The 24,794-nt window shown below is 42.8% G+C and overlaps 1 protein-coding gene across 2 annotated transcripts in view; it reads left to right on the plus strand.

The window, feature by feature from the left end:
• The window catches only part of LOC101158766 (plexin-A2), a 248,635-nt gene that overhangs the window by 95,785 nt on the left and 128,056 nt on the right, over positions 1–24,794 (plus strand). For both annotated transcript variants that reach the window (XM_020704870.2, XM_004070981.4), the window contains exon 4: positions 1,117–1,251. In XM_020704870.2, coding sequence (XP_020560529.1) covers positions 1,117–1,251 — 135 coding nt within the window. The remainder of the gene's footprint in view (positions 1–1,116; positions 1,252–24,794) is intronic.

Here is a 24,794-nt window from a genome sequence, read left to right on the forward strand (position 1 = left end):
CAGTGGCGGCGCATTTTTGTATGTACAGCCTTGAAACAAACTTAAAAACTTGCAGTGTGCGACTGTGAAAGATTTGAGCGTGGAAGCCTGAAACGTGCCTGTACGCCTGTTTGCATAGACTCTTCATTGGAAGTGGTTGCTTAAACGCGTGTTGACGAGGCAGGTGTGATCGTAGCTTTACTCATGGTTACGTGTTATCTAGGTGTTCTCTATGACCTGGATCACTCTTGTAGAAAGAACCGTGCAGTAGCTTTTTCATTCTACCAGCTTACTGATTAATCTACAACCTTGTTGCCTGCGTGCCCCACACAGATTTACCCATTCGTTAGCCCATATCAACCTGTAAGGGTAGTAGTGACTAAAACTTTAGTGTCCAAACGCTTAGAATTTTGACTGTGCGCGGGGCTTTGGCACGCAGCCTACCATGTAATGTATTTGCTCATATACCCCTCTTCCCTCCCATTAGACCTTCTCCTGACAGACACAAGACCCCAACGTGCCTCTCTTGGGTATTTATTCGAGAAGCTGCTCTTTTTCCCCCCTGGACAGATAGATGAATGTTTGGGTGGCAAAGGAAGACCTCAGCTTTGATAGACTCAGACCCATAACACTTGATTTGCTGTCCTGCTCATATGTTCGTCAAGCATCATCTGCTAATACAAACTATACACAACCTTGTTTGACGTCCGTAAAAGGCCTTAAAAAAAGAGGTCCCAGCCTCAGTTTCAAAGCCGTGGAACAGAAATCCGTCACTCATCAGGAGGAAGAGGAAGGGAAAACAGGGCTAAGGTTTCACAGGGTTTTACATCAGCAGTCACTTCCTCACAGTTTTTGTAACCCAAGAAAGTACAAGGAAATGACGTTGGCCTGACATTTCCCTGAGAAACATTCCAGTTCAGCACACATCATCGGCAAATTAAAAAAAATCAGTTCATTCTAGGAGTGTGAAACTTATTACTCTTCTGTCATCTAAATCTCCAAGCAAGCGTTTTTTGACCCATGCCTGTCGCTGCTGTCAATCACTCTTTGCCTGTTTTTTTTTTTCCCACAGTTCCCAGCGCTCAGATATAAATAGCTCCTGCTGACCTGCTCCGTGTTCTGCTTTTTTCTTCGCAGATCCGTGTGGACGGACCGCCTCACGGCGGCGCCCAGTACGAGACGGTACCGGTCATAAAGGACGGCAGCCCGGTCCTCAGAGACATGGCCTTCTCCCTGGACCGCAGCTTCCTCTATGTCATGTCTGAGAGACAGGTAGGGGTTGGGAGACTCACCCAAATCTGCCCCACCCACCAACAGCACCACCACCTCATTACACAAATGCTCTGACGGAAGGACGGATGGTTTCAGTTGCAGGAAAAGTGCACACATGCAGATGTTTAAATGTCAGGAGAAAGTGCCGCTGCTCCAGCAGAGCCCGGGATGGCTTCACCTCCACACATCCACCCGCTACTGTTGGCTATAAATAACCTGCACGGCACACCGGGGGGTGGGGGGGGGTATCCTGACAGCGTTTGATAATGAAGGAGAACAATGAGTTCAGGGACAAAGAAAGAAACGGAGAAACAAGAAAAAGATGAGGTAGACGGAGAGTTGGAGAGAGGAGGATGGGAGGGAGAGTAATGAGAGAAAGAGGGACATCTGGCGAGAAGCGGAGTGCAAGGTCATCCCTTCACACCTCTAATGAAGTGACACAGCATTGCAGGCCGGGTTGGAAGCAGCTGATGGCCATCAGTGCGGCCTGACACTCTCTGTAGGTAGAAGGGACAGGGCCGGGCAAGGGTAGAAGGGGCACAAGGACGGAGTGGAGGTCAGGGAGAGAGTAGATGTGGCTGGAGAAGGAAGGGATGACAAGACGAGGAGTGGCCTGGGAGACGGACAACGTGCCTGGCCAATGGTGCTGACTGATAAACATCCTTCGTCTTTAAGGCTGTATCTGAATTCTTCCCCAACCCTTACGACTTCTCCCTATCCCTTCAATTGTAGGGGCATTTTGAGGGATAGGGGTGTCCTAGATAGTTTTAAGAACGCATTTCTTCACGTAGGTGTGCTTACATGTGAATGTATGTAAAGACTTTTTGTTTCAGCATGACTTTTTAAAGTTTTAAAACTGATGTTATCCATTTTTCTGAGCGCTGGCGGCTACTCACCAACGTGGAAAACCGATTACTATTGATGAAGCCATCGAGTGGGAGTGAGGTTTGACATTAGAAGACTATTCATTGACTCTACTCATTTAGCCCTCTGTTTGGATGGCTAAATGTATGGGTAAGGAGAAGAATTTGAATTTGGCCAAACTCTTATCCTTTGTCGATGCTCGTAAACCCTCGTTCTAGCAACCGCTTTGAACGAAAGTCGATGTAAACACACACATATGTGCGTTACGGGCTTCCGCATTCAAAACTCACATCCACGTGCAGCAAGTCCAATTTTCTGTACGTACAAAACTTACAAAATGCACGACGATTGAATACACTCAAAAGTTAAACCAGTTGAACTTTGACCAATTGGGGATTCGAGTTTGGTAGTGATGTATGCGTAGTGTTCTTTTGAAAAACAGAAGAGCCAACCGTTTGAAAAAGCAATAATGAACGTGAATTTATTGATTGTGGTTTGTGTCCAGCCGGAATTCGATCAATTCTATGACACCAAGTCTGTCATATGTCGGAATAGAGCCGTAAAAGAAGAAGGCTTTGCAAGATTTGCACCACTTCAACATTTCGCACCAAGCTTCTTCCAACTGTAGGTGGCGGACGTGCGCTAGTATTGGTTAGCAACAGTCCTGTGTAAAAGCGTGTACATGATCCCACGTTCAGCGCAATCTTGAACACGTTGTGTACGCAGATTTATGCTATGTTCACACCAAGCATGGGTTGCGTGTCCTTGACTGAACGTTCTTGTACGCGTGTTTAGCATATGGTGTTCATGCTCGACACAAAGGGAGGGACTTCCTTTTTTTCTTTTTCTACAGTTTACTAGCTAATGTCCACCACCTACAGTTGAAAGAGGCTTGTCGTGAAATTTCAAAGCGGAGTAAATTCTGTCTAGGCAAAAACCGTAATTATTCATTTCTCCTATATGATCAATTTACAAACAGTTGGCACTTCTGTATATTAATAGGGACGCCATCCTTAAGTCACCACGAAATCAGGGTCCCTGACTGATCAATGGTCAACTTGGCCTATCTTTAAGGTGAGTTCAATGGCCACGTGTTGTATATATAACGGCCAAAAACTGTTTCATAGCTACGCGTGAACGTATTTGTGCATTTCCATCGACTTTTATTTGGTATCGGTCGTTTGCGTGTTGGAGAGGGCGGTGTAAACATAGCTTCACATGTTACCAATCAGACAAACGGCCATTTTCCCAGAGCAATTGAACGATTTACCAAGGTAAAAAGTTGCTCTCTGGCCTCCAGCAGACGATTAAAAGTTAAAGCCGTCATTCGCCGTTTCAAAAGAAAGTAACAAAAACTTGCTGGATCAACACAAGGCATCGTTATTTATTTATTTATTTGTTCAATTTTAAACATTTTTTTCATTTGATAAAAAAACAAAACATCAATACCGTATAAATAAAATTATAACAGTTAATAAATGAGAAGGAGCAGAAAAGCAAAGTTATATTATCTGATAATAATCTGACTCAGAGACGAATCATCTCAACGCTGACGGCCTCAGTTTGAAATATCCAAATAACGATTTAAGCATTTTAAATATTAAACTAAAAGCGGAATCGTAGCGCTGCTGAAGAACAGTTTGCTCTCAGTCTGAAGGTGCGCTCCCCAAATTTGCCAAAGTCTTTATTCCCACTCATTCCCCAGATGAAACAGGCTTTTGATGGGCGCCACTAACTCGCAATCATCTGAATGAGAGGCCATGGCAGCAAATTATTATTAGTATTCATCCCGCAGCCTCTCCAGCAGAGGCAGGGGAGGATGGAGGCAGACGCACGTCTGCTTTGAAGATGCTGCCCTGAATGTTCAAGGGTACCACTCCGTTTTTTTTTCATACCTGGGGAGGGTAACTAGATGCGGATCCAGACTGCCTTGTTTCCGAACCAAAACCCTTCAGCATTTCTTTGACCTCTGGGGGTTTAACGTCACCCTGATTGGCGGGAGTTGCATCCCGGACGTGGATGCGTGTCGTCTGAGCTTGTTCCTGCGAGTTTGACCATTCAGGTTTGAAGCCAAGACGCGTGGTGACGGAAGGCGGCAAGAACAAAAGCAGTTTGGGATGGGCTTTATCAAACATGAACCTAGGCAGATTTGGCTCCAGTTGCATTTCCTACTCTGATTAACAAAGGAGTCCTCTGTCTCTGTCTGGCACGGTGGGAAAAGAAGAGAACGGAGGGAGTGGGGAGGGAGACCGACCCTGGAAAGGAGGAGTAGACACAGAAACAGGGAGGAAAGGGTGTTATTTGCACGGCAAGGCCGTGCACCGTAGCTACTGCTCTCCTCCCTGCTCTGTCGGTGAGAACTCAAGGATGTGCCACATTCTCATTGATAAAAAAAAATACACACGATAGTTACTTCCTTTTGGTCATTTTTCATACATTTAGTAGATGAAGCCAATTCCCATCTTTAAGCACAGTGAAAGAGCCCAAACTGGAATTCCCTCGACTGTTTTTTTAGTTTTATAAAAGACTGCCAAAGATGTGATGCAATGAAATGTATAGTAGAAAACAAATGAAGCCAAATGGGTGAAGGGAGTTAGATGAAAGCCGACAGTGGAGGCGGCCTGAGATGAACCGTCTGAGGTCAAAGATCATTCATGCCTTGGTCACAACTTCTCTTACGACTAGATATGGGTAAACCGGTATGCGGCAAGTCTGTAGAATGAAAATGTTCATGCACCTTTTTCTCTACAGGCATGCTGCAGGCAACAAGTCGATTATACAACACGTATAGGGGACAGCAGGGTAAACTAGATGAGAGGCAGGCACGCTGTATCCCTTGTTTTATCTTATGGGGTCCAGATGACCCCACTCCCAATTTTTAACGTGCCTTGGAGGCACGTTAACATTGACAGTGCGCTGCACCTTTTTTCTTCAATGATATGTGATCTTCACTGGTGTCCATGGATTACATGAAATCTTTCCACCTTTATCCACCTTTGTCATGGTAGGGAGAACACGTCAATGTGAGGGTGGGGTCATCTAAGATAGCACAAGGGTTAATGGCTGCATGTTATGTTTGCAGAGCCCAAAAGTGGACTTAAAAAGTGACACATGAACACAAAGGTTTTGAACGCACAAACCCAAAATGTGCATATATATATATATATGCTTACGCAGAGTTTTCATTAGAAAAAATAAAGAAAAACCCCCACCCTTACATTGACGTGTTCTCCCTACCATGACAAAGGTGGATAAAGGTGGAAAGATTTCATGTAATCATGGACACCAGTGAAGATCACAAATCATTGAAGAAAAAAGGTTCAGAGCACTGTCTAGTGGGTCTAGATGACCCAACTCCCAATGGTAAAGTGCTTAGGATAGCACAAGGGTTACACGCACGTTGAAAGTTAAACCAAGTCAAACTTTGACCAATCAGGGCTTGGGTTTGGTAGTGACACACGGGTAGAAGTGCCAATCGTTCTATGATTGATCATGGAGGAGAAATCAATAATTGCAGTTTGTGCCCTGGACAGAATTCTCTGACACCTAGTCTTTCACATGACGGAATACAGCTGTGAAAGAAAAAGCTTGGAGGAAAATTTAGGAGATTTGCACCAAACTGTAGGTGTCGGACATGCACCAGTAAAAAAAGAAGAAGAAGCCCCCCCCTGCTTGTCCGGTGTGAACACCATGGGCTATATCCGCATTCAGGGCCCTGCGTTTAGCGCGTTCTTAAGGCTTAAGCAGTTGGGCGGGGCATCGTGAAGATGCGATTCTGCAAAAACAGTTGGAGGATTGTGGCGTAAACAGCGTTTTAAATTTGATTGGCTCATGGGAGATTTGCTGGGAACGGACTTGGACTTGAATGGAGGTTGATAGTAAACGTGTGATTTAAAAAAAAAAAATCAGCAATGAACTTCAAACTGTCCTCTGATCCCACCCCTCCTCTCCCTCCTTTTAGTTCATCCCTTCAGTGCATAGTTTGAGAAAACACATCTTAGTGTTTTTCCTTAAAATAAGAATTCTTTGTAAGACTTTTTCTTACCCAATGAGCAGGATTTATTTTTTGTTTTTTGCTAACTAAAGAAAAATCTGCTAATGGGGTCGAAATTGTTGACTTATTTGACTGTTTTTTCAGTTTTCACTCCCACACAAAATACCATCATTTATCATCTGCAAACATATCCAACAGCTCCCCGATGGTGCTGCCAGGTTACAGTCTGCCTTTTGTTTCGCAGATGAAATGACAATAGCATCCTTGTTATTAATGGGGAACTGACTTGATGTGTGCATTCTTTTCTTTTTCTAACCATGCATTGGTGCTCATGCAGGATGTTGCAATTGAAACCCCTGCATCCTTAATTCTTAGATTGTTAACCACATGGGAACGCCTCGAGCACACATGGTGGTAAAAGGAGGGTAAGTTAAAAGCTGCTTTGAGGAACTCCTCTCCTCCGGCCTTTCTGGTCCTCCGTCCGTGTCATATGTAATGCGCTTTGAAACGCCCTGCATTCTTCAAACAACTCGCTGCGTTTTAATTTTGCATCAAAAGCTGCGGATTTCAAACTGAATTTCTCCGCTCGCAGACACGCACATACAAACTTCCCGACGTCGGTACAGATCACCTTGACGAGGAAAAAGCGCCGGCTTTTGTTCTCCGTCCATCCATCCAGGGGTTGGTCTCTCCACCAGCTCCGACAGTGATTCAGTTGGACAAGGTCACGGTTGCAGATGTTCCATTCAAATGGTGGCGTATGTAAAGCAGAGTCGTCGCTGCTGCTCATGCAAATCGCTCGTTTCAGCGGCGCGTGACCGAAACAAGGAAACAAATGACCCTGGGGTCATTTTTGACCCCATGACCGGTGCCATATTTGCATGCATTTGCTTGGACTGCTTTAGTTGTTTATTTTGGTGAATCCAGAATTCATTGTTGCTCCTTTTGGTTTATGAATCCATCAGTTCAGCCCCCCCCAAAAAAAGATAAACTACCCCCCCCCCCACTCCTGTATCAAATGGAGTCTCGTGGGGCCGTCAGCCTCTGATGCCTTTTCATTTCCTTTGTGATGCTCCGTGGAGCTGTGGCTCTCGGCTCTGAGCAGGAGGCCGAGCGCCCGCTCCACGCAGAGGAGAGTCGGTAACTGCATTATTCGGGTTGCTTCGGTCAGCAGCCGCTAAGCACAGAACGGGCTGTAATGTATTATTCATGGGAAACAATCAAGATTTAACGTCAGGGAAAAGAACTTTGAAGTGAAAACCTGTGGCGTGGCTATCTTTCTGCCTTTTTATGGCTTTTTTTTCCAAAATAAAACACCTTTGAAAAGAAGAAAATAAAATATTCAAGATAAAACAGAAGTTAAAAGTTTTTATCTAATTTAAAAAGAAGCAGATGCTACAAAAGTCAATGGTTTTGTTTATAGTCCCACTACAATCATCTTTTGATCTACTGTAAAAGTGTTCCCAGCGGTCTTTAAATCATTGTTATGCTGTTTTTAGGCTAAATCCAAAAAGCTGTGCGGCACACTGGTTGAAAGAGATGGTCAGATGGTCAGGTGTGCCGTGGGAAATTACCCATTCACTGTTCTAAAAACATTTTCTGTCTCCAGGATATCAGGTCTTCTTCATCCAAACAGGCCCTATTAAAACACTGAGAAGTTAGGAATATGAAAGATTGTAAAATACTTTTTTCTTTGTTTTTATTTGATTCTATCAAATACATTTTGATAAGAATAACGGTAACGTGATTTAGCCGTAGCTTCAGCTCTGTTTTTGGAAAAGTCCCGCCCCTTCAACTCTCTCTGCCAATCATTCTTGGAGGCTTAATCATACGTCATCAGTCTGACCAATCAGAAGTGGTTAAAGTCTTCACTTCCTTGTTCTGACTCTGCTCATAAAGTCGCTCAGTTCTAACAAAAATACCAGCTAAAGCTTGTCTTTAGCGGTGTAGCTTTCCACAGAATCCGGTATCGTATCGTGGAACAAGTGGACAAATCAATGAATCTCAGAGAAACGAGTCTTTCTGCCATCTGCGGCAGTTTTTAACACATCTCCCATGATGCATTGGGTCAAAGTGACATCGCCTCAGCGTAAAATGAGTCTTCCCTGTTAAACGTCTTGAAACCACAACAAACACACATCAAACAGTTTTTAAATCGTCTTGATGAGATCAGAGGTAAACAGTTTAGTTCTAATTCAAGGTTTGTGTTTATTAACAGCCAAACATCCCATAGTTTGGTCCAAGTCATTTTTCTAACTGAAACACTTCTAATAGGTCTGGATTATTTATATGTTAAATTTAAGAAGAAGTAATAAAACAATTAAGAAACAGGATTAAGAGGAAGTGGCCAACAGACACAACTAAACTAAACAATAATTTAATTATCTAAAAAGAAATACAACATTTTTTTAAAATTTTTCAAAGACTTCATTTTGTATTAAGACCAGAGAAAAACTAACAAAAAATTCAACATGTTCACTTGCAAACACGGTTGGGAGTTGCATATGTTGTTAAAATGCAAATGTGGCTAATGCTAATAACGTAGCTAACGTATAGCGGGTTCGGACTGTGTGTTTTTTTTACATGTTACTAGCAAAGTTGGCAGTTAGCGTAGTAGTCACAGGAATGTTAATTTTAATGGTATCAGTCTGTTTTTTTATGTGTAGCAAACAAGGTTGGGACTTACAGGTATTGAGAATAAGCTAACACGGCTAGTGCTTCTAACGTGTAGCGTGTTACAGACAGCTTCTAATGTTACAGTGAATGCAGTTAAGCCTGACTGATGGTCTTGACTCATTTGTCTCGCTTAATGCGTAGTTCGGTCCGCCTTATAAATGACATCATTTCAAAAATAGACGGCATGCCTTATAATCCGCGGCTGCACCCTGTAGTGCGGAAATTACTGTATGTGTCCTCCATCATGAGAAAAATGCCACAAGTACATTTTTAAAAACACAATTTGTGTCTGTAACGGCTGTGCCACACAGGAGTGGATAATAGACCAAATGTTCCTGTGGAAATGGTTTTTCTCTAATTGCCGGCTCTTTATAAGGATAATGCGTTAATTCATGCTAGCATGACCAGCTGAAGGATACTGAGCTGGCCATAGGAAAAAAAAAGTCTAACATTTCATAGACAGATCCTCCCAAAGCGTTCAGCCATGTGCTGCTGTCACTCTTCAGGACTCCCTTGGCTTTTGAGCAAACATTAAACTGTGTGGTGAGCTTTAAATCCTCATCCTCCGTCCACTTTCATTTTGTCTGGATTGGAACGGCAGCATTACAGCTCACAGATGACAACATGAAAAGACTGTCTGAGGCCTGCTTCTCTTTTTTTTGTGTGCTCAGCTGTGAAATTTGAAATGTATGCATGACTTCTTGTTTTTTTTTCTCCAAAGAGGTTCTGCACTCAACCTTTACCTCCCTTTAACCCCACCCCCTGTCACCTCCCCGCCAGCCGTGTTAGGATTCTCCATTCTCCATCACCTTTTCCTCTAAGTTAATTGTTAGTTGATTGTTTGCCAGGATGGGCTTAGTGGCTATTAGGACTAGAGCAGCAGGGTTTGCTTAAAATCTTAAGAATAACAAACATGCTACTGGGATTTTATTGTGAAGAAACCTTAAATCTGGAGGGGGGCAAGTACTAATATGCAAAATCCATTTACCTAAACATGCATTTCAATTATGAACTATTAATTGCTGCTTGTTAATATTATAATTCATTATTTTTTGTTTTTTATAAGAACAATTTGTTTGTCTTTATAACAAAGAAAGGACCCAGATGGTTGCAAAAAGCAGAAACAGCAGTTATTGTTGTCGCACCAGACGTGGACCCATGTGTTCCAAAAGCAGGATGGAGCGCCGCCCTACTAGTAATAAGTGTATTCGTTGTATAGTTTCTACTTTTTTGGGGGGATTCTACCTTCAGGCGTCACGCAGGAAGATTTTTTGTGGCCTTCGATAAAAGAGAGCCAGAGCAGGTTCTTTGAGGATAAAACGTTGTCCAGGAGAAAAGGCGCTTTCAAGCTAAGAGGACAAATGCTTACTTTGTCGTACCTCAAGGACTGGATAAAGTCCTGTGCCTTATTTGCAAGCAGGTAAATGCAATGCTCAAAGTATTCAATACAAATTGTCACTATGTTACAAATCATAAAAACTGTGACAAATTTACCGGCGCAACAATAATCTCCAACAACTACAACGAGGCTATGCTGTACAGCAGATGTTTATAAAAATGGCTACATCCAGTGAAGCTGTGACAGAAGCTAGCTACGTTGTGGCTTTGGAAAAGGTCCGGCGTAGCAATCCCTTAAGTGACGGGGAGTTTGTAAAAACAATGTATGCGGAAAGTAGCTGACATTGTTTGTCCAGAGCTAAAGAAAGTCTGTCAAATGAAACTATTATCAGACGAGTAGAAGATCTGGGCAGCAACCTCCGACTGCAACTGGGAAAACATCTGGAGGGCCTGGATAATTGCACAAATGACACTTGGTCATTAAAGTTATTAAAAATAACTTTTTCTGTTTATCCATTTTTTTCACCAAAATTGGCCCCCAGTCTAATGTCTGGTTCCTAATTTGGCCCTCTGCTACAAAAACTTTGAGAACCCCTGCGCTAACCCTTTGATACGAGATCTTTAGCTCCAGTGTTGGCATTCTTTTGGTTTTCGTAAATTTTCAACCATTTTGTTGTGGAGAAAAGCAAAATGAGTTGGTTCACGTTGATCGTATAATCATTCAATAAAGTTAATTGTGTCTCCAAAGTTAACTGACTTCTTAAAGACAAAGTTTGTGTTTGTCACATACCTTACATGTTTCGGCGGAATCACTTCCGCTAAGTCTTGTCTTTTGGGTGAACCAGTGGTTGCCTGAGTTTTTTATATGGTTGCAGGCGGAAGTGATTCTGCCGAAACATGTAAGGTATGTGACAAACACAAATCGTGTCTGAGAAAAAATCACTTTAAGAAGTTGATGGTATAAACAGTTGAAGAGTTATGCTACGTCAAAGACATTGAAGTGTCGCCAGTGTTAAAGGGTTAAGTTACGTATCTGTTTAATTACGACCATTTTTGTTGGAAATCAGAGTCTCATAATAAAAAAAGAAAGAATCTGTTTTTCATGTGGGAGAAGCGACGTATGTTGCTTGGCTTGGGACACGCCGCGTGTTTTGGCGCGTGATCCCACTCTCAGCATCGCTTTTCCCAAAGATTGAAAGAGTGGCCACAGTTCACTTGTGTTGCTCTGTTTTTCAACAAACCTTGACAACAGACAACATCTTTGGGACAGCGAGCCATCAGTCAGGCAGCAGAAGCCGGTTTTGATAGATAGGCCGTCATGCTTTATCTGAAATGTAAGCACAACAATGGCTTTTTTTTTTTTTTTTTGACAGCTGGAGGGGCTCAGGCCAGCAGATCATTCGCTTGGTTGCATCTGCAACCAGGCGCTATGTTGTCAAAAAGACGGCCAGAGCTGCAGCTCCAAACTTCAGCCGCAGGGTTTTCTTTTTTTTTTTTTTTTTTTTTTTTTTTGGTAGACAGCCTGAGTTAATATTGACAGGCAGACAAATTGGGATAAATTCCTCCGTCAATACACTCGTCCAATGGTATCGACGAGCCACTTAGCATTAGATCACCAAGAAACCGTCGTTTACCTGATTCGTCAAACGCACTCAATCTGGTGTTTGCTGGGATTTACCACTGATGCAATTCCATAAAAGTACTTTGCAAAACAGAAATATTCCGTCTTTTTTAGCTTAACTTTGCTGCATCAATGACATTTTATTTTGTCTTTTATTTACGTTAAAGAAGCAGAAATGAATCCCATTTATGGAACTTTTGTTATAAGGCTTTTGGTTTTATTACAATTTTGGATAAATTGTATTAAAAATAGTTTATCCATCTTTTCCCACTCAAGTTTTAGGAGGATTTATGTCTTTTTTTTTTTAACAAGCCCCCATTTCCTGCCTCAAACTCACCTGTTTGACGGCTTCTCTGCACACGTGTTGCCCCTCACGCTCCATTTGTTTCATTTAATCGTCATGCCATTTCTTTGCGAGTGCCCTCCCTCCGCTTTATGAGGTCAGGAACGGCAGGAAGTTAAACACTTGACTGGGTTTGTTCATCAAACAAAACAGAAGCCCCTGCAGGTCAGCTGGGGGACCCTTTGCAACAAGAAATGCTGGCACATCATCCATCTGCCTAACTTTTCATTCTTATCATGACCCACATATGCCCCTCCACCTTTTTTTTTTTTTCCCCTGGTCTGGTAATGTTTCACATGTTTGGATGAGAAGGTCTGTTAGCCCCCTTCTGCTCATGCCCACCAAACCACAGCCCCCCCTCATTTGCATGACTCCCCAAACTGGCATTGTTAATTGACTTAAGCCAGGATTAGTGTTAATCAGGTTTCGTGCCCTGGAACCATTGGCCAATCCTAACCTCATTATTTGATAGCAGCACGCGTCCTGTCAGCCCCATCAGCTGTTAATTATGAGGAGCCCAAACACACCGGTGTCCCAGCCTGAACCCCTTGTTGCCAACCCCCCCCCAATTAGTCCATGCATTTGTTGTTTTATTGTAGATCAACACAAAGGAGGGTTCCAGACATGATTCATACACTTGGATGTCTTATCGTGTTCATTTCTTGTGCAGCGTCTATGTTTTGCTGGAGCTCACCCAAACTCTGCCGCCAACCTTAAGCTACGTACAGACGTGTGGCACGTTCAAAGAAAGCGCTGATGGGTTTGCATCTCTATTCCAATTTATGAAAGGCTTAATGTCATGGAATTCCGGTTGTAATTATTCAGTTGTCCTCCATGCGATATGGCGCGATATGGCCTTTTTTTTAATTCGATATCCGATTTTTCCCCGATTTTCCCCGCATAGGTGATTGTTCTCCACCGTGCCCCTTTCCTGTCATATGTGGTGGCTTGTGCCAATTTGGCTACAGTTAGCTGTTTTTAGCTATGTTTTTTTGGTGACTGCGATTTTGTAATTTTTGAAATCGCCCCTAACAGAAAATTCAAATTAATTAATTCAATCGATTTTTCGCCAAGGCCTAATTGGGAGTGAGGTCATCTAGACCCACAAGACATTGTACTGAACCTTTTTTCTTCAATGATATGTGATCTTCACTGGTGTCCATGGATTACATGAAATCCTCTTCACCTTTATCCACCTTTGTCATGGTAGGGAGAACACGTCAATGTAAGAGTGGGATCCTCTGGACCCCATAAGAAAGCACAAGGGTTAAAAAGAATGCAACCAATACCTCACAACACAAACTGAGTCATTGATTTGTCTTAGGTTAACTGGTGTAACTTTCAACGTCCATACAGTGGCCACGTAATTACCATGTAGAACCCGAGAACAGTCATAAAATCTTGCGTGAATGTGAGAAATTTGAATGCAGAAGCCCGAAACGTGTACATATGCTATTTCTGTTGACTTTTTATTGAAAGTTAATCATCAATAGGTCAACGGCTTAGATATTTCATGCTGTCCACCTGCGTGCCCCATACAGTTTTGACCATTTTTTCTCCTGCTGACATTTTGCATCCACCCGTAAAGGCAGTTGTGACTTACTCAACTCCGGTCGACCTAACAAAGAGGTTTGGGCTAAATGCAAATGAACTCTGGTGTGGTTCCCTTACAGTGTCAATGCTGGTGGACCAAAAGATGTAGGTGATGAATGGGCTACGTTGGTGGCACCCACCCCTATAACTGAGCTACAGTTGTAGCTGCAGAGCACTTACAGACAGTTCGCTTTGCTCAACTGTAAGAATCAATTCTAATCATACGGATCGGGGTGGAATCCACCAGACCGTCCCGGTCTGAAAGGACCTCTGGATATCAGAGTAGGCGTTTCGAGACCTGCCTCATAGTTTGTGTCTGACTTTTTGATCATCCAGCAGTGCAGACTCCAGCCCTCTGGCTGCTCCAACCCCTCTGCGGGCATCTTTCACCAGTCTTGTGACATAATAGGAGATAATGGGTATACCTGATCCTGAAAGAGTCTGACACCTCTGCTTCTGTCTGCACGAGTCCACCACTGGCCACTTACCAGTTGCCCGTCACAAAGTCTAAAATGATGCATGCTTTGGAGGTTCACCACAGAAACAAAAGAAAAGAGAAAAAAAGCAATCGTTGGGATATCAGCGCAGATAATATGTCCAGTCGAAGTGCTGAAAATGTGCTGGAAATGCCATTACTGTCACGCGCAGGCCAAATTTCAGCTCTAACACTGTCAGCATTTTCATGTTAATTTCAGAATAAATCAACCCTTGCTGTCTCCATGCACTCTGTACTTTAATATGACTCAGTGTGTAATTGAGTGTAGTACAGTTTATGCATGCACACTTTGAAACCGTGAATGTGAGCCAAAGGAACAGTCCAGTGAGCCATCCTGCTGGAATAATCAGCTCTATAATTAAGAGCTGTGAGTACATCAGTCGCCTTCATACAAGCTATAGACCCCCCCATCACACACACACACACACACACCCCGCCACCACACACATAGACACGCACAAACGACCACCCTCCACCCCGATCGGTACCTTTTCACTCTCACTGTCTGTCTGCCTCTATAATGGCCCCGTTGTTGTCGCTGCTGAGGCAGAATGCTCTGTGACATTTACTGTGGGAAGTAATGGCTGGGCTTTAGTCCTTCTAATTGTAGGCTTTAATTGCAATAATTATTTACAAGTCTAATTAAAGCCTGGAGAGTGTCAGAAAGAAGCAGGACTTTCCAGTGGAAGCGATGACAGGCTTTGTCAGGAGCCGGGCAGAAAGGAAAGGGAGTAAAGCTGTAAAGTTGGGTCTGTAATTGGACGGTGGGGGCTACGTTTGAATGTCCATCTACCACACTCCCTCCTCCCTTTGCTGTTCTGTTTTTTTTATTTTTTATGCCAGATGCAAAGCAGGTGGGCAACAGTCAGCTTGGTTAACAGCTCTGTGGCAATGCAGACTGGCTATGAATACATCGCATAGGAAAAGATAAGAAAATTAGGACTTTAATTGTTGACAAGGAGCTCTAGAAAGCTGCATACAACAAAATAAATGCAGTTGAAAGTACAGCTCAGACTTGAGCTGTCGACTTATTGCGTTTCCTAATTATTTTTTATTTCTAGGTGGACCAGAGTTAGAAAAAACAGTTCAGATGAGACCTTACGTTTTTCACACCTGCAAACCAAGTAAATAAATGCTAGCTCAAATTTTGATGTGATGGAACACTCTACCTGCAATTACACTTTAAAGGTTGGGTGCAAAATCCTAAATTCTCTCATTTGTTCTTTACATTTTGTACCTTATATCCCTAAAGATTGTGCTGTGTAATGCCCGGATACCAGGCTCGGAAATGCAGGTTTGTGCAACTGCTTTCAATAAAAAAAATCTATGTAAACTTTCTTATATAAGCAATTTGGGTTTCTAGGTACAAAACTCTTGTGCTCACGCGTCGCTATACAGTCCTTTTTCAGGCTCTACGTACACAATGCGCGGACATTGAACATGCATCAAAAGTTAAACCAGTTGAACTTTGCCCAATCAGGGACTGGGATTTGTTAGTGACGTTTGGGTAGTGTCTTTTTTAAAACGTGAAAGTGCCAACCGCTTGAAATTGATCATGGAGGAGAAATTAATAATTGTGGTTTGTGGCCGGCCAGAATTCTATAACCCCAAGTCTTTCATGTATTGGAACAGAACTGTGAAAGTGAAAGCCTGGAGCAAGATTCACAAGATTGGACATTTCTCACCAAGCCTCTTCAAACTGTAGCGGACGTGCGCTAGTATCAGGTAGCGACACACCAGTGTGAACACCGTATACTAAAAGCGCACGCAAGACCCAAGTTCCTGAACACGCCACGCATGCTCTGTGTGTATGTAACATTGGTGTCCAAGCACCATGCTGCATTTGAGAAAAACAAAAACAGTATCTTAACACTCAAAGTAAATAAGAACAAAAGCCATTGGAACAGTCAGCAAGGGGGACTGACTATTACTTTCTTTGATGTGTTCTTGAAAAGTTACCGACGACTCATTTTGTAACATGAACAGCTGCTGCGCTGAGGCCATTGTCACATGCAACCACACCAGGGTTTGCCTGTACAGGTTGGGTTGTCCGGGCCCGTGGAGGGTCGCAGAGAGGAGCGGCCGGTTCAAGGCGCATCTTAAGAGGAGCGCAGGTGTGTCTTGCAGTTCACTTGATGCTTGTTAAAACACAAGATTGTCCTGTGTGTGGCAAGTGTATTGTGATGTACTCGTAAGGTTAAAGTAAATTGCGTACCGGTAAGTTGATGACTCTGATATAAAGTGCCCTTTTTGCCACTTTAGTCATTAGTAAAGTGCTTGTGATAATCAAGTGCTTGTAGGACGGCAATAGGATTCTGACATAAACTACGCTCTGATTGTCTAATTTCCTCTATTTTATCTGTAACCAGCTCAGTGGCCTGTGGTAGAGTGTCTGCCCTGTGACTGGAAGGTCGGGTGTTCTAATCCAGGCCGAGTCATCCCAAAGACTCTAAAAATGGGATCCAATGCCTCCCTGCTTGACACTCAGCATTAAGGGGTTGGATTGGGGGGTTAATCCACCAAATGGTTCCCGAGCGCGGCTGTGTCTGCAGCTCATCGCTCCCCCAGGGGATGGGTCAAATGTGGAGAACAAATTTTACACACCTAGTGGTACTTTAACTTTAACTTTAAGGGTGCATGCAAGGAGTGCACAATTATCACATAAACATTGTTCACTAGCCCTTTATGCAATCGACCAAACTTGGAGGAGAAAGAAAACCCAAAATCCATATGACATTACTTTACTCTTACTTACCCTTGCGTGTTGTTCAAAGTGTTCGCTACGACCTGTCGCCCACAGCATGCCCGTAGGGGGAACAAATGTCGTGAACATGGTCACTCTACAGGTGCACAGAGCAGTCATGACCTTGATATTTTGTGCGGGTCACCTGTGTGTCCTGTACCAGTTCGCACACGTTTCAGCCGCAGACAGCTTGTATCCACCCGTCGGTGCAGTTGTGGCTGAAGCAAAAGGTCTGCAAATGTGCATACATATGAAATCACGCCGTTCTTTTCAACCAGGTTCCTTTGCGGTGGGCAGACACTCAGGTGGTCGTTGACACTTGTCAGAGTGTTATCACTGAGTGATGTGGCCGTGCTCTCCTCTGTCTGTCCTTCACAAGGCCAGTCTTAGTAAACAAACTGCGGCATGAAAGCGCCAGGTTTTCAGATGCTCTTTCATCGGCTGCCTACCCCCCACCCTCGCATTTTACAGAGTTGTGCAACATTTTTACCAGTTCCCTCCCACCCCCTCTTCCCCTTTCCGTCTTTTCTGTCAGAGCAGCGTCCGACGGGAGGACTCAATCCCACAATGCCGCTCCCCCATCCCCTGCGGCTCACATTGACACGACTGTCAGTCCAAGCCCCGCCAATGTCTTCAGCCTGATGCAGCTAGCGCTGGCGTAGATTTCCGCCTGTGCACTGCCATGTTTATTTCAGGAGAGTTACACAGTTGAAAACAGATCTGGTACCTTCTTTTTAAACGCAGGCGGAGGAATCATCTCAGCACGCACAGGGAATCCATTAATCATAAGCAGATACCAATTACAGATATGTTTGTACCCGTCCTTTGCTTCCTGCGCTATGAGTTGGTGGTTTTTGGATGCCGTTTAGAAACTTTGCATTAAAAGTTATAAGTGTCTGGGGCCCTGAAGCAAGCGATAACATTCACAAGCAGCCATGTGGGAATATTCCTGTCTTTGTCAACATGTGCAGACACAGGTGGCACTTCTAGAACGTTCAATGACCAGATAACAGCAGTCATTTCAACCCTGTGATCCAATAGGAGCTTTTTAATCAGATGAAGACGTTGGGTGTGGACTGATGGGTAGAGGTTGGGATGGATTTGGATGAATAAAAGCTACCGGGTCTTTCACTCTGTTCTGAGGTGATGGTAATCAGACCATGGGGCTGCAACCTTTAATGCTAACTGACCAAAACACAGCGAGAGTTGCCAAGTCCCACTTAACCTTTTAGAAAAAAAATCACTTTATTTATGTTTTTATAAACCATTCATTGATAAATTCTAGATTTTAAATATTAAAAATGGCAAATATTTTAATAGCACCTCATAACCTTCTGAGAAGGCCCAGAGCACTTTACAGTCACAGGCCCACTCACCCACACACACACACACACACACACATTTACACACTGATGACGGCTCCACTGCGAACATTGGCATCAACTATAACCATAAGAAGCAATGTGGGGTTCAGTGTCTTGCCCAAGGACACTTCAATGCATGGGCAAAGTGGGAATCGAACCTGTGATATTCTGATCCGCTCTACCTCTGCACCATGGCCCCCAATTATTTTTTATAATTGAATAATAAAAGTGTTTTGTTTGTTTTTGAGTAACAACTATAACTTCTTTTACTTTTGACAGAAGTTCATTCCAAAATAAAATACATCCCGATGCTCTTCATCTGGAGAAATAAGATATGCCAATATACTAATGAATGCTTTCAATAAAAATATTTGAAACAAAATAAAATACATCCCTGGTCCGATTCCAAATGCAAGAAATCCAAACCAAACATTGGCATTTTCTGTCATTATGACTTTAGTGCGCCTTCATCTTTTTTTTTTTTTTGTACAATCAAAAATAATCATGACAACATTGGTGTACAATCCATTTTTTTCAGGTATCCTCCTGAGAACCAGCCCATTCATTCATGTCTCCCTAAGACTTTAAAGTTCACTAACCTTACCCGAACACAGGACATATCAATGGAAAGACATCAAATGAGTCAAAAGACCTCATTTAAAAACAAATGTCCCCTACAGAGGACGATTGGGTTGGCTCTCAGGAGGCTATACGTGTCAACGCCATTTTTTAATTAAAGGACCTATATCATGCAAAATCAACTTTTTTTAGGATTTAACCCTTGTGCTATCATAGGCACTTTACAATTGGGAGTTGGGTCATCTAGACCCACTAGACAGTGCTCTGAACCTTTTTTCTTCAGTGATTTGTGATCTTCACTGGTGTCCATGGATTACATGAAATCTTTCCACCTTTATCCACCTTTGTCATGGTAGGGAGAACACGTCAATGTAAGGGTGGGGTCATCTAAGATAGTGTTCAGTCTTCATAAAAAACAACCTCAGAGAGGTATTGGCGAAACCTTTATGTCATTACAAAATTAATTTTTTGTGTGCCAAAGTAACATAGTATCATATATATACATGTATATATAGTTTACTCTGAAAAGCTTAAGAAAAGCATGATATGGACCCTTTAAGGGAACCTCTAAACAACAACTAGAACCCATTGTGCTGCATAGACTAGAACATGTTTTTAACCAAATGAGCGAACTTATTCTTTTTTTTTTAATAGTAAGCAAGTTTTTTCTAAAGCCAAAGAGCTACAATGGAGGGTTTAAAGAGACACATGTGGCTCCAGAGCCTCAGGTTGCAGACCCCTGGTCTAGACCATTCCTGTACCCCAAAAGCATTTGAAGCTTCAGAATCTTCCTCTTTTTTATTTTTTAGGAATAACATTTTCTGAAGCAACTGGGGAGTATTTAATTTAGCTGCATGGAGGCAGCTGTCTGAGAATCGTTCGAGAAAGAGACACAGGGTGGAGAAAAAGGGAGACACAAAGGCAGTTTGGGCTCATTATGTTGATTTTTTTTCCCTCTTCTGCCAAACAAAGACACCCAGGCACTTTCAGACACCAGCAAAGATCACTCATTGCCTCCTTTTCCTCCCTCCTCACAGATTTCCTTCAGAGACAAATCTAATCTTTTTTCTTTTCTTCAAGGAAGAAGTTTTCCCTGCAATCTTTGTTTTTTTCTTTTTGTCCTTTTAATGTTTTTATCGCTTATTTTTTTTTTTTTTTGCATATAGGGTAACCCCCATGAGACCTGCCCAGTTCTGACACCTGAGTGTCAATAAATCCCTTTCTGTATGTCTGTTGTTTTTTTTTTTACTTCTCCACCAACATTCATCATGCAAACACACACTGAGCCCTGAGAGCAGTGGGGTGTATCCAAACCTTTCATTTGTATGTACATCATGTACACCCGGAGAGATGCTGAAACAAAGAGAACAAACATGCTCACGTGCACGCGCGCACGCGCACGAAAAAAAAAAAACCCGAACAAACTCCACATGCACCGCCGAGTCCCTGTGTGGATCAGAATTCATTTCTGTCTGCTTTTACCCCGGCAAATCAATACCCCCGATGGTGGACAGACAGCCTTAAGTGTGCCAGGGAAGCTCTCTAGCCTTTGCAGCCTCCACACACACACACACACACACACACACACTCCTGCCTGTTGATGTGTGATGGCCTCTGCTGCTTCTTTATTAACTCCTCACATGCTGACTGAAGCATACACCTCATTACCGGCGGCATTGACAGCCCCGGGATCCCGCTGAGAGACACTGGGACGGCTCGGACAAAGACCGAGCCGGGATGGATCAAGACACAAAGGGGTGCCGACGAGGCGACAAGCGTGAGGGGCTGTCATCGAGACGAGCAGCCGAGACAGGTGGACCAGGAACAGGTTAGGGAGGGGAAGAAGAGAAAAAAAAAATATCCATCATAAACGCCGCACAAGAATTAGGGAAGGCGTAGACCTGTCACTGTCAGGGGGGGGGATGGCATTGTAGGAACAAGAATGAAGGAGAAGGCAAACATTAATTACAGTGAGGAACTGTTAGAGGTTGCTTTTCATTAAGTTCCCTCCTTTTTCTTTTACTGGAAATGACAAAAAGAGCTGCTTTGCCAGGAACCTCACACCATTTGCATGCTGGTCTAGTTTGTCATGTGTCTAATGGTGAAGGCGAGCTGCATTCTGTGACACAAACAAGACATCAAAAAAAGACTGAATGCTCCATTTGCACTTTATTACAGAGCTATTGCATATTGTTCTCATTCAAATCTTAAATGTTTCCTAAATACTCAAAGAAAAGCATTAAATGGCTTTAAAGACTCACTCATATTTTGATCTGTTGAACAAGTGTTCCCAGCGGATTTTTATTTGTGATTATCCATTTTTAGCCAAAATATATATATATAAAAAAAGTGTCGTTTACTAAGACATAGTTTCTGCAGAGCGGCAGGAGTTCATAAGAAATTTACTGCTGAATTGTTTTGGCAGAGCAACCCTGTATCCCATTTCCCATCACCCATAACTGAGAGCTCTCTGTTTACACGCTTGACCGCTAGCTTACAGCCCACCTCACACTCCCAACCTAACATTATACCACAAAGTATTTTTTGTCTAGTTTCTGATGAACTCCTGTCGCTCTGCAGAAACTATGTCCTAGAAAATGACTTTTATTTCCATTTTGGCTAAAAACGTCATAAACATAATTAAAAGACCACTGAGAACACTTTAAACTTTAGGACTATAGGTTTATTATAGTTTAGACGTAAGAATAGTAGAACTATATTGCCAATCTAAATAGGATATATTTGAGTGAAAAAGTGTATAAATATACCCAATTTACAATTTATTTATTTTTTGTTAACTTGTCCTTTTTTATAACTTGTCCTGTTCAACAGCTGGCCAAACAGATGAGAGCTAAAGGCCTCTTGTGTTGGACATATTTTATTTTAACAACAGGAGGTTTATGAGTTTTCTGACAAACCTGAGGTATGTCTGAATAAACCCCTTTTGTAATCGAGGCCAAATTTTATTCATTTTAATCGGATTTGAAAATCTTTTGTGTTGGACCGGCGGGAAAAGGAAAGGAGGGAGGAAAAAAAGAGGGATATTAGAGAGGGGGGGGGGGTAAGAAGGTGATTATAAGGGGAGGGGGGTAAACCGTTAAGCAGCATAAGACAACAAGTTTCTGGAAGTTTATCATTACAGTGAAGTTCAGATGTAATACAAATCTAGAAGGGGCGGGGCCTGTCCACACACTCTTTTTTGAAACTCTTTTTTTAAGCAATACACGCATATTTAATACATGATATGTCCATTTTACAGAGCAATATACTTTATAATAAGTGTTTATTACTAATGATGAAAAAAATGCTACAAGAACACAGCATTCTTATTGGAGTTGGTCTCAAAAGCAGAGTGCATGTGGGCCCATGCATTCATTTCCAAACTCCTTCCTGTGGCCGTCTCCTAAATGTCATGTAAACCGGTTGGCAGAGAGCAAGCGGGATGACATGGGGCTTAAAGTTCAAAGTGCTCCAGGATGTAATTTCCTTCTTTTAGGCTCCTGAGTGAATGACTTAGCGAGGAGGCCCCCTCGATAGGAACAGCGGGGAGCCTGACGGCTGGGGGGGAGCAAGAACAAGATCATATAGCTGATGACCATCACAGCTCATGTGAGAAGAGGGAAGTTGGCATCTGGAAAGGAGTCCAGTCTTTGGAATTAGCAGAGCTTGGTATTGTGCTCCGACTCCCGAGTCAGGCTGGTATAAATAAATAAAGATGTTTTCTTCTCGTTCGGTCTTTAAATCCATTCCTTCACTGTAAAGAATGTGAACGGAGAACAAAGTAGACAGCAAAATCAGAAATCTCCTTGTGTTTACGGTGTTTTTTTTCTTCTAGTAACTAAGGTATTGAAAGCCGTTGTTGGCATTATAAAACACCAACTGATTTGCAATAGATACAAAAGCACCTTTGGAGCACAATCGAAATCGCACATTCACACATCCCCTCCTCCTCCTCCTTTTCCTAAAAAAAGGGCGATTCATTCCATAAATAATTGATGGACTCCTGGCTGTATTGACTGGCTAGAATTTTCATCCCTCTCACTGGTCGATTCCTTTACTCCATTACCTCTGCATTCGACCTCGCAGTCCTTTGTGATTTCGTCCCGCCGCTAATGTCTCGACACACACTCGCCAACGTGCGTAAACGCGGATTAGCAGAGGCTTCCGTCTTCTCCGAGCCCAGCTGCCGCGCCTCGCCGTCAGCGCGTACAGCGGACCATCAGTCCGGTCAACACATGCTGAAACCCGATCCTGCGTTAGCACAAGCTTGTGGAGGATTTTCTTTGTATACTTTACTCACCTGCGTGTGTAGAAGAAAAGCTTGTTTTGTCAGATGTTGTGCTTGAGGACGCTGTTGTGTCACCTTTAAATTAGAACAAACGTCTATGTTGCAGATAAGGACTACACTATTGTTAAAATCAAGAGAAGAACCTTAGCAGGGCTGTACCATTTTCACATTGAACGCAATTTGTACGTCAGTTTCACTTTAATGTCAATGCGCACATACGATTGGAGGTCCTGCAGAAGTTTTGAGTGTTTAAATATCTGAATTTTGCTAAAGAAGGCACGTCAACCAATCAGGGCCTTGGCTTTGGCCCGTGACGTGTTGAAAAATGTGGAGAACGTAAAGAAAGAGGCAGAAAAAGTTAGGGTTAGGGTTAGTCTCTGCATTGACACAATAATAAAAAGAACGTCTCGTTTTATTGTTATTTTTGTATTTTCCCTCCTCGGACTAATGTGGGACGTCAAACCGTCAAACTGGGTCACAGATAGATGCTAAAAGCGGTCGTCATTCAGATGCAGCTCCTGCAGTAGATGGTGAACCTCACCGTCTCTGAACGATCTCATGAACCCGGACGTTAAGACGTGTTTACCGGTTTTATTTAGAGCTCTACAGCAGAAAACAACCTGATCTGTTGACATCATCTGTGTCTTCCATGCATCGACTGTGTGAGATAAACAAATAACGACAATGCTTCAATATAGCAATGAGGCCCAAAACTTTTCACCAGGGGGGGGTCAGAATCCAGGCCTCGACACATAGCTGTGTCCGAATTCCTTCACTACTTACTTTATAGTGCACTATATAGGGTGTTCGCCTACACCAAATGCCTTAAAAATTTCCCAGAAGTCTCTGCAAAAAACCAGTGTGCATCGATGCTCACTAGATTGGCAAATGTAGACCACAATGCATTGCGTCGGAACACTTTTTGCCAAAAAAATGTATATTTTTAACAAAATACCAACGTTTTCATTTTTAAGAACACAGTGGATTCATAAATGGTCGTCACAAGACGCTCATATCAATGAGATTTTAACTTTGTGAATTTGCTAACATCATATTCGCTGTTTCAAAAAAAAAAGTAGTGAGCATGGTGATGGTGTCCAAATTGCTTTTAAAATCCAGGGATAGTCCCGCACTTTATAGTTTTTTAGTAATTAGGTTGGGAATTCGGACTTAGCCCATGTTTTTCAAGCAACCTGCCATTGAAGCTCTTTATTGGCTAAACACACCTGATCCAGGTAATCAGCAGCAGATAAGGCTGGACTTCTGGAAATCTGGAAATGTGGGCACCCCTGCTTTAGACAGTAGCTCCTCCCACATGCACCAGAAGTGTCAAATTTATGAACACATTTTTGGACAGCAAATATGACGCACAAATCGCGTTTAGTTTGAACACACTGTAGCAGAAAACAGTTTCATATGAGCTTTTTTCAGAGCAGAGGCAGAACGTCTTGGCGATGGGCCACAACCATCACAGCTGTTTTTTTTGATTGGGTCGTATCTCCTGTGGCGGAGTCCTTCCTGCTGTTTTCTCTTTGAGTCAGCAGACTTTTATGCACTTCTCTATTTAGGCACTAACTGACCACAGCGGTAGTTTTTAATGCACTCTTTTTTTGTTTACTAAAAAACAAGTTATTAGCATATTTC

The sequence above is a fragment of the Oryzias latipes genome, chromosome 7 (genome assembly GCF_002234675.1).
Source record: "Oryzias latipes chromosome 7, ASM223467v1".
Lineage (NCBI taxonomy): Eukaryota > Metazoa > Chordata > Actinopteri > Beloniformes > Adrianichthyidae > Oryzias > Oryzias latipes.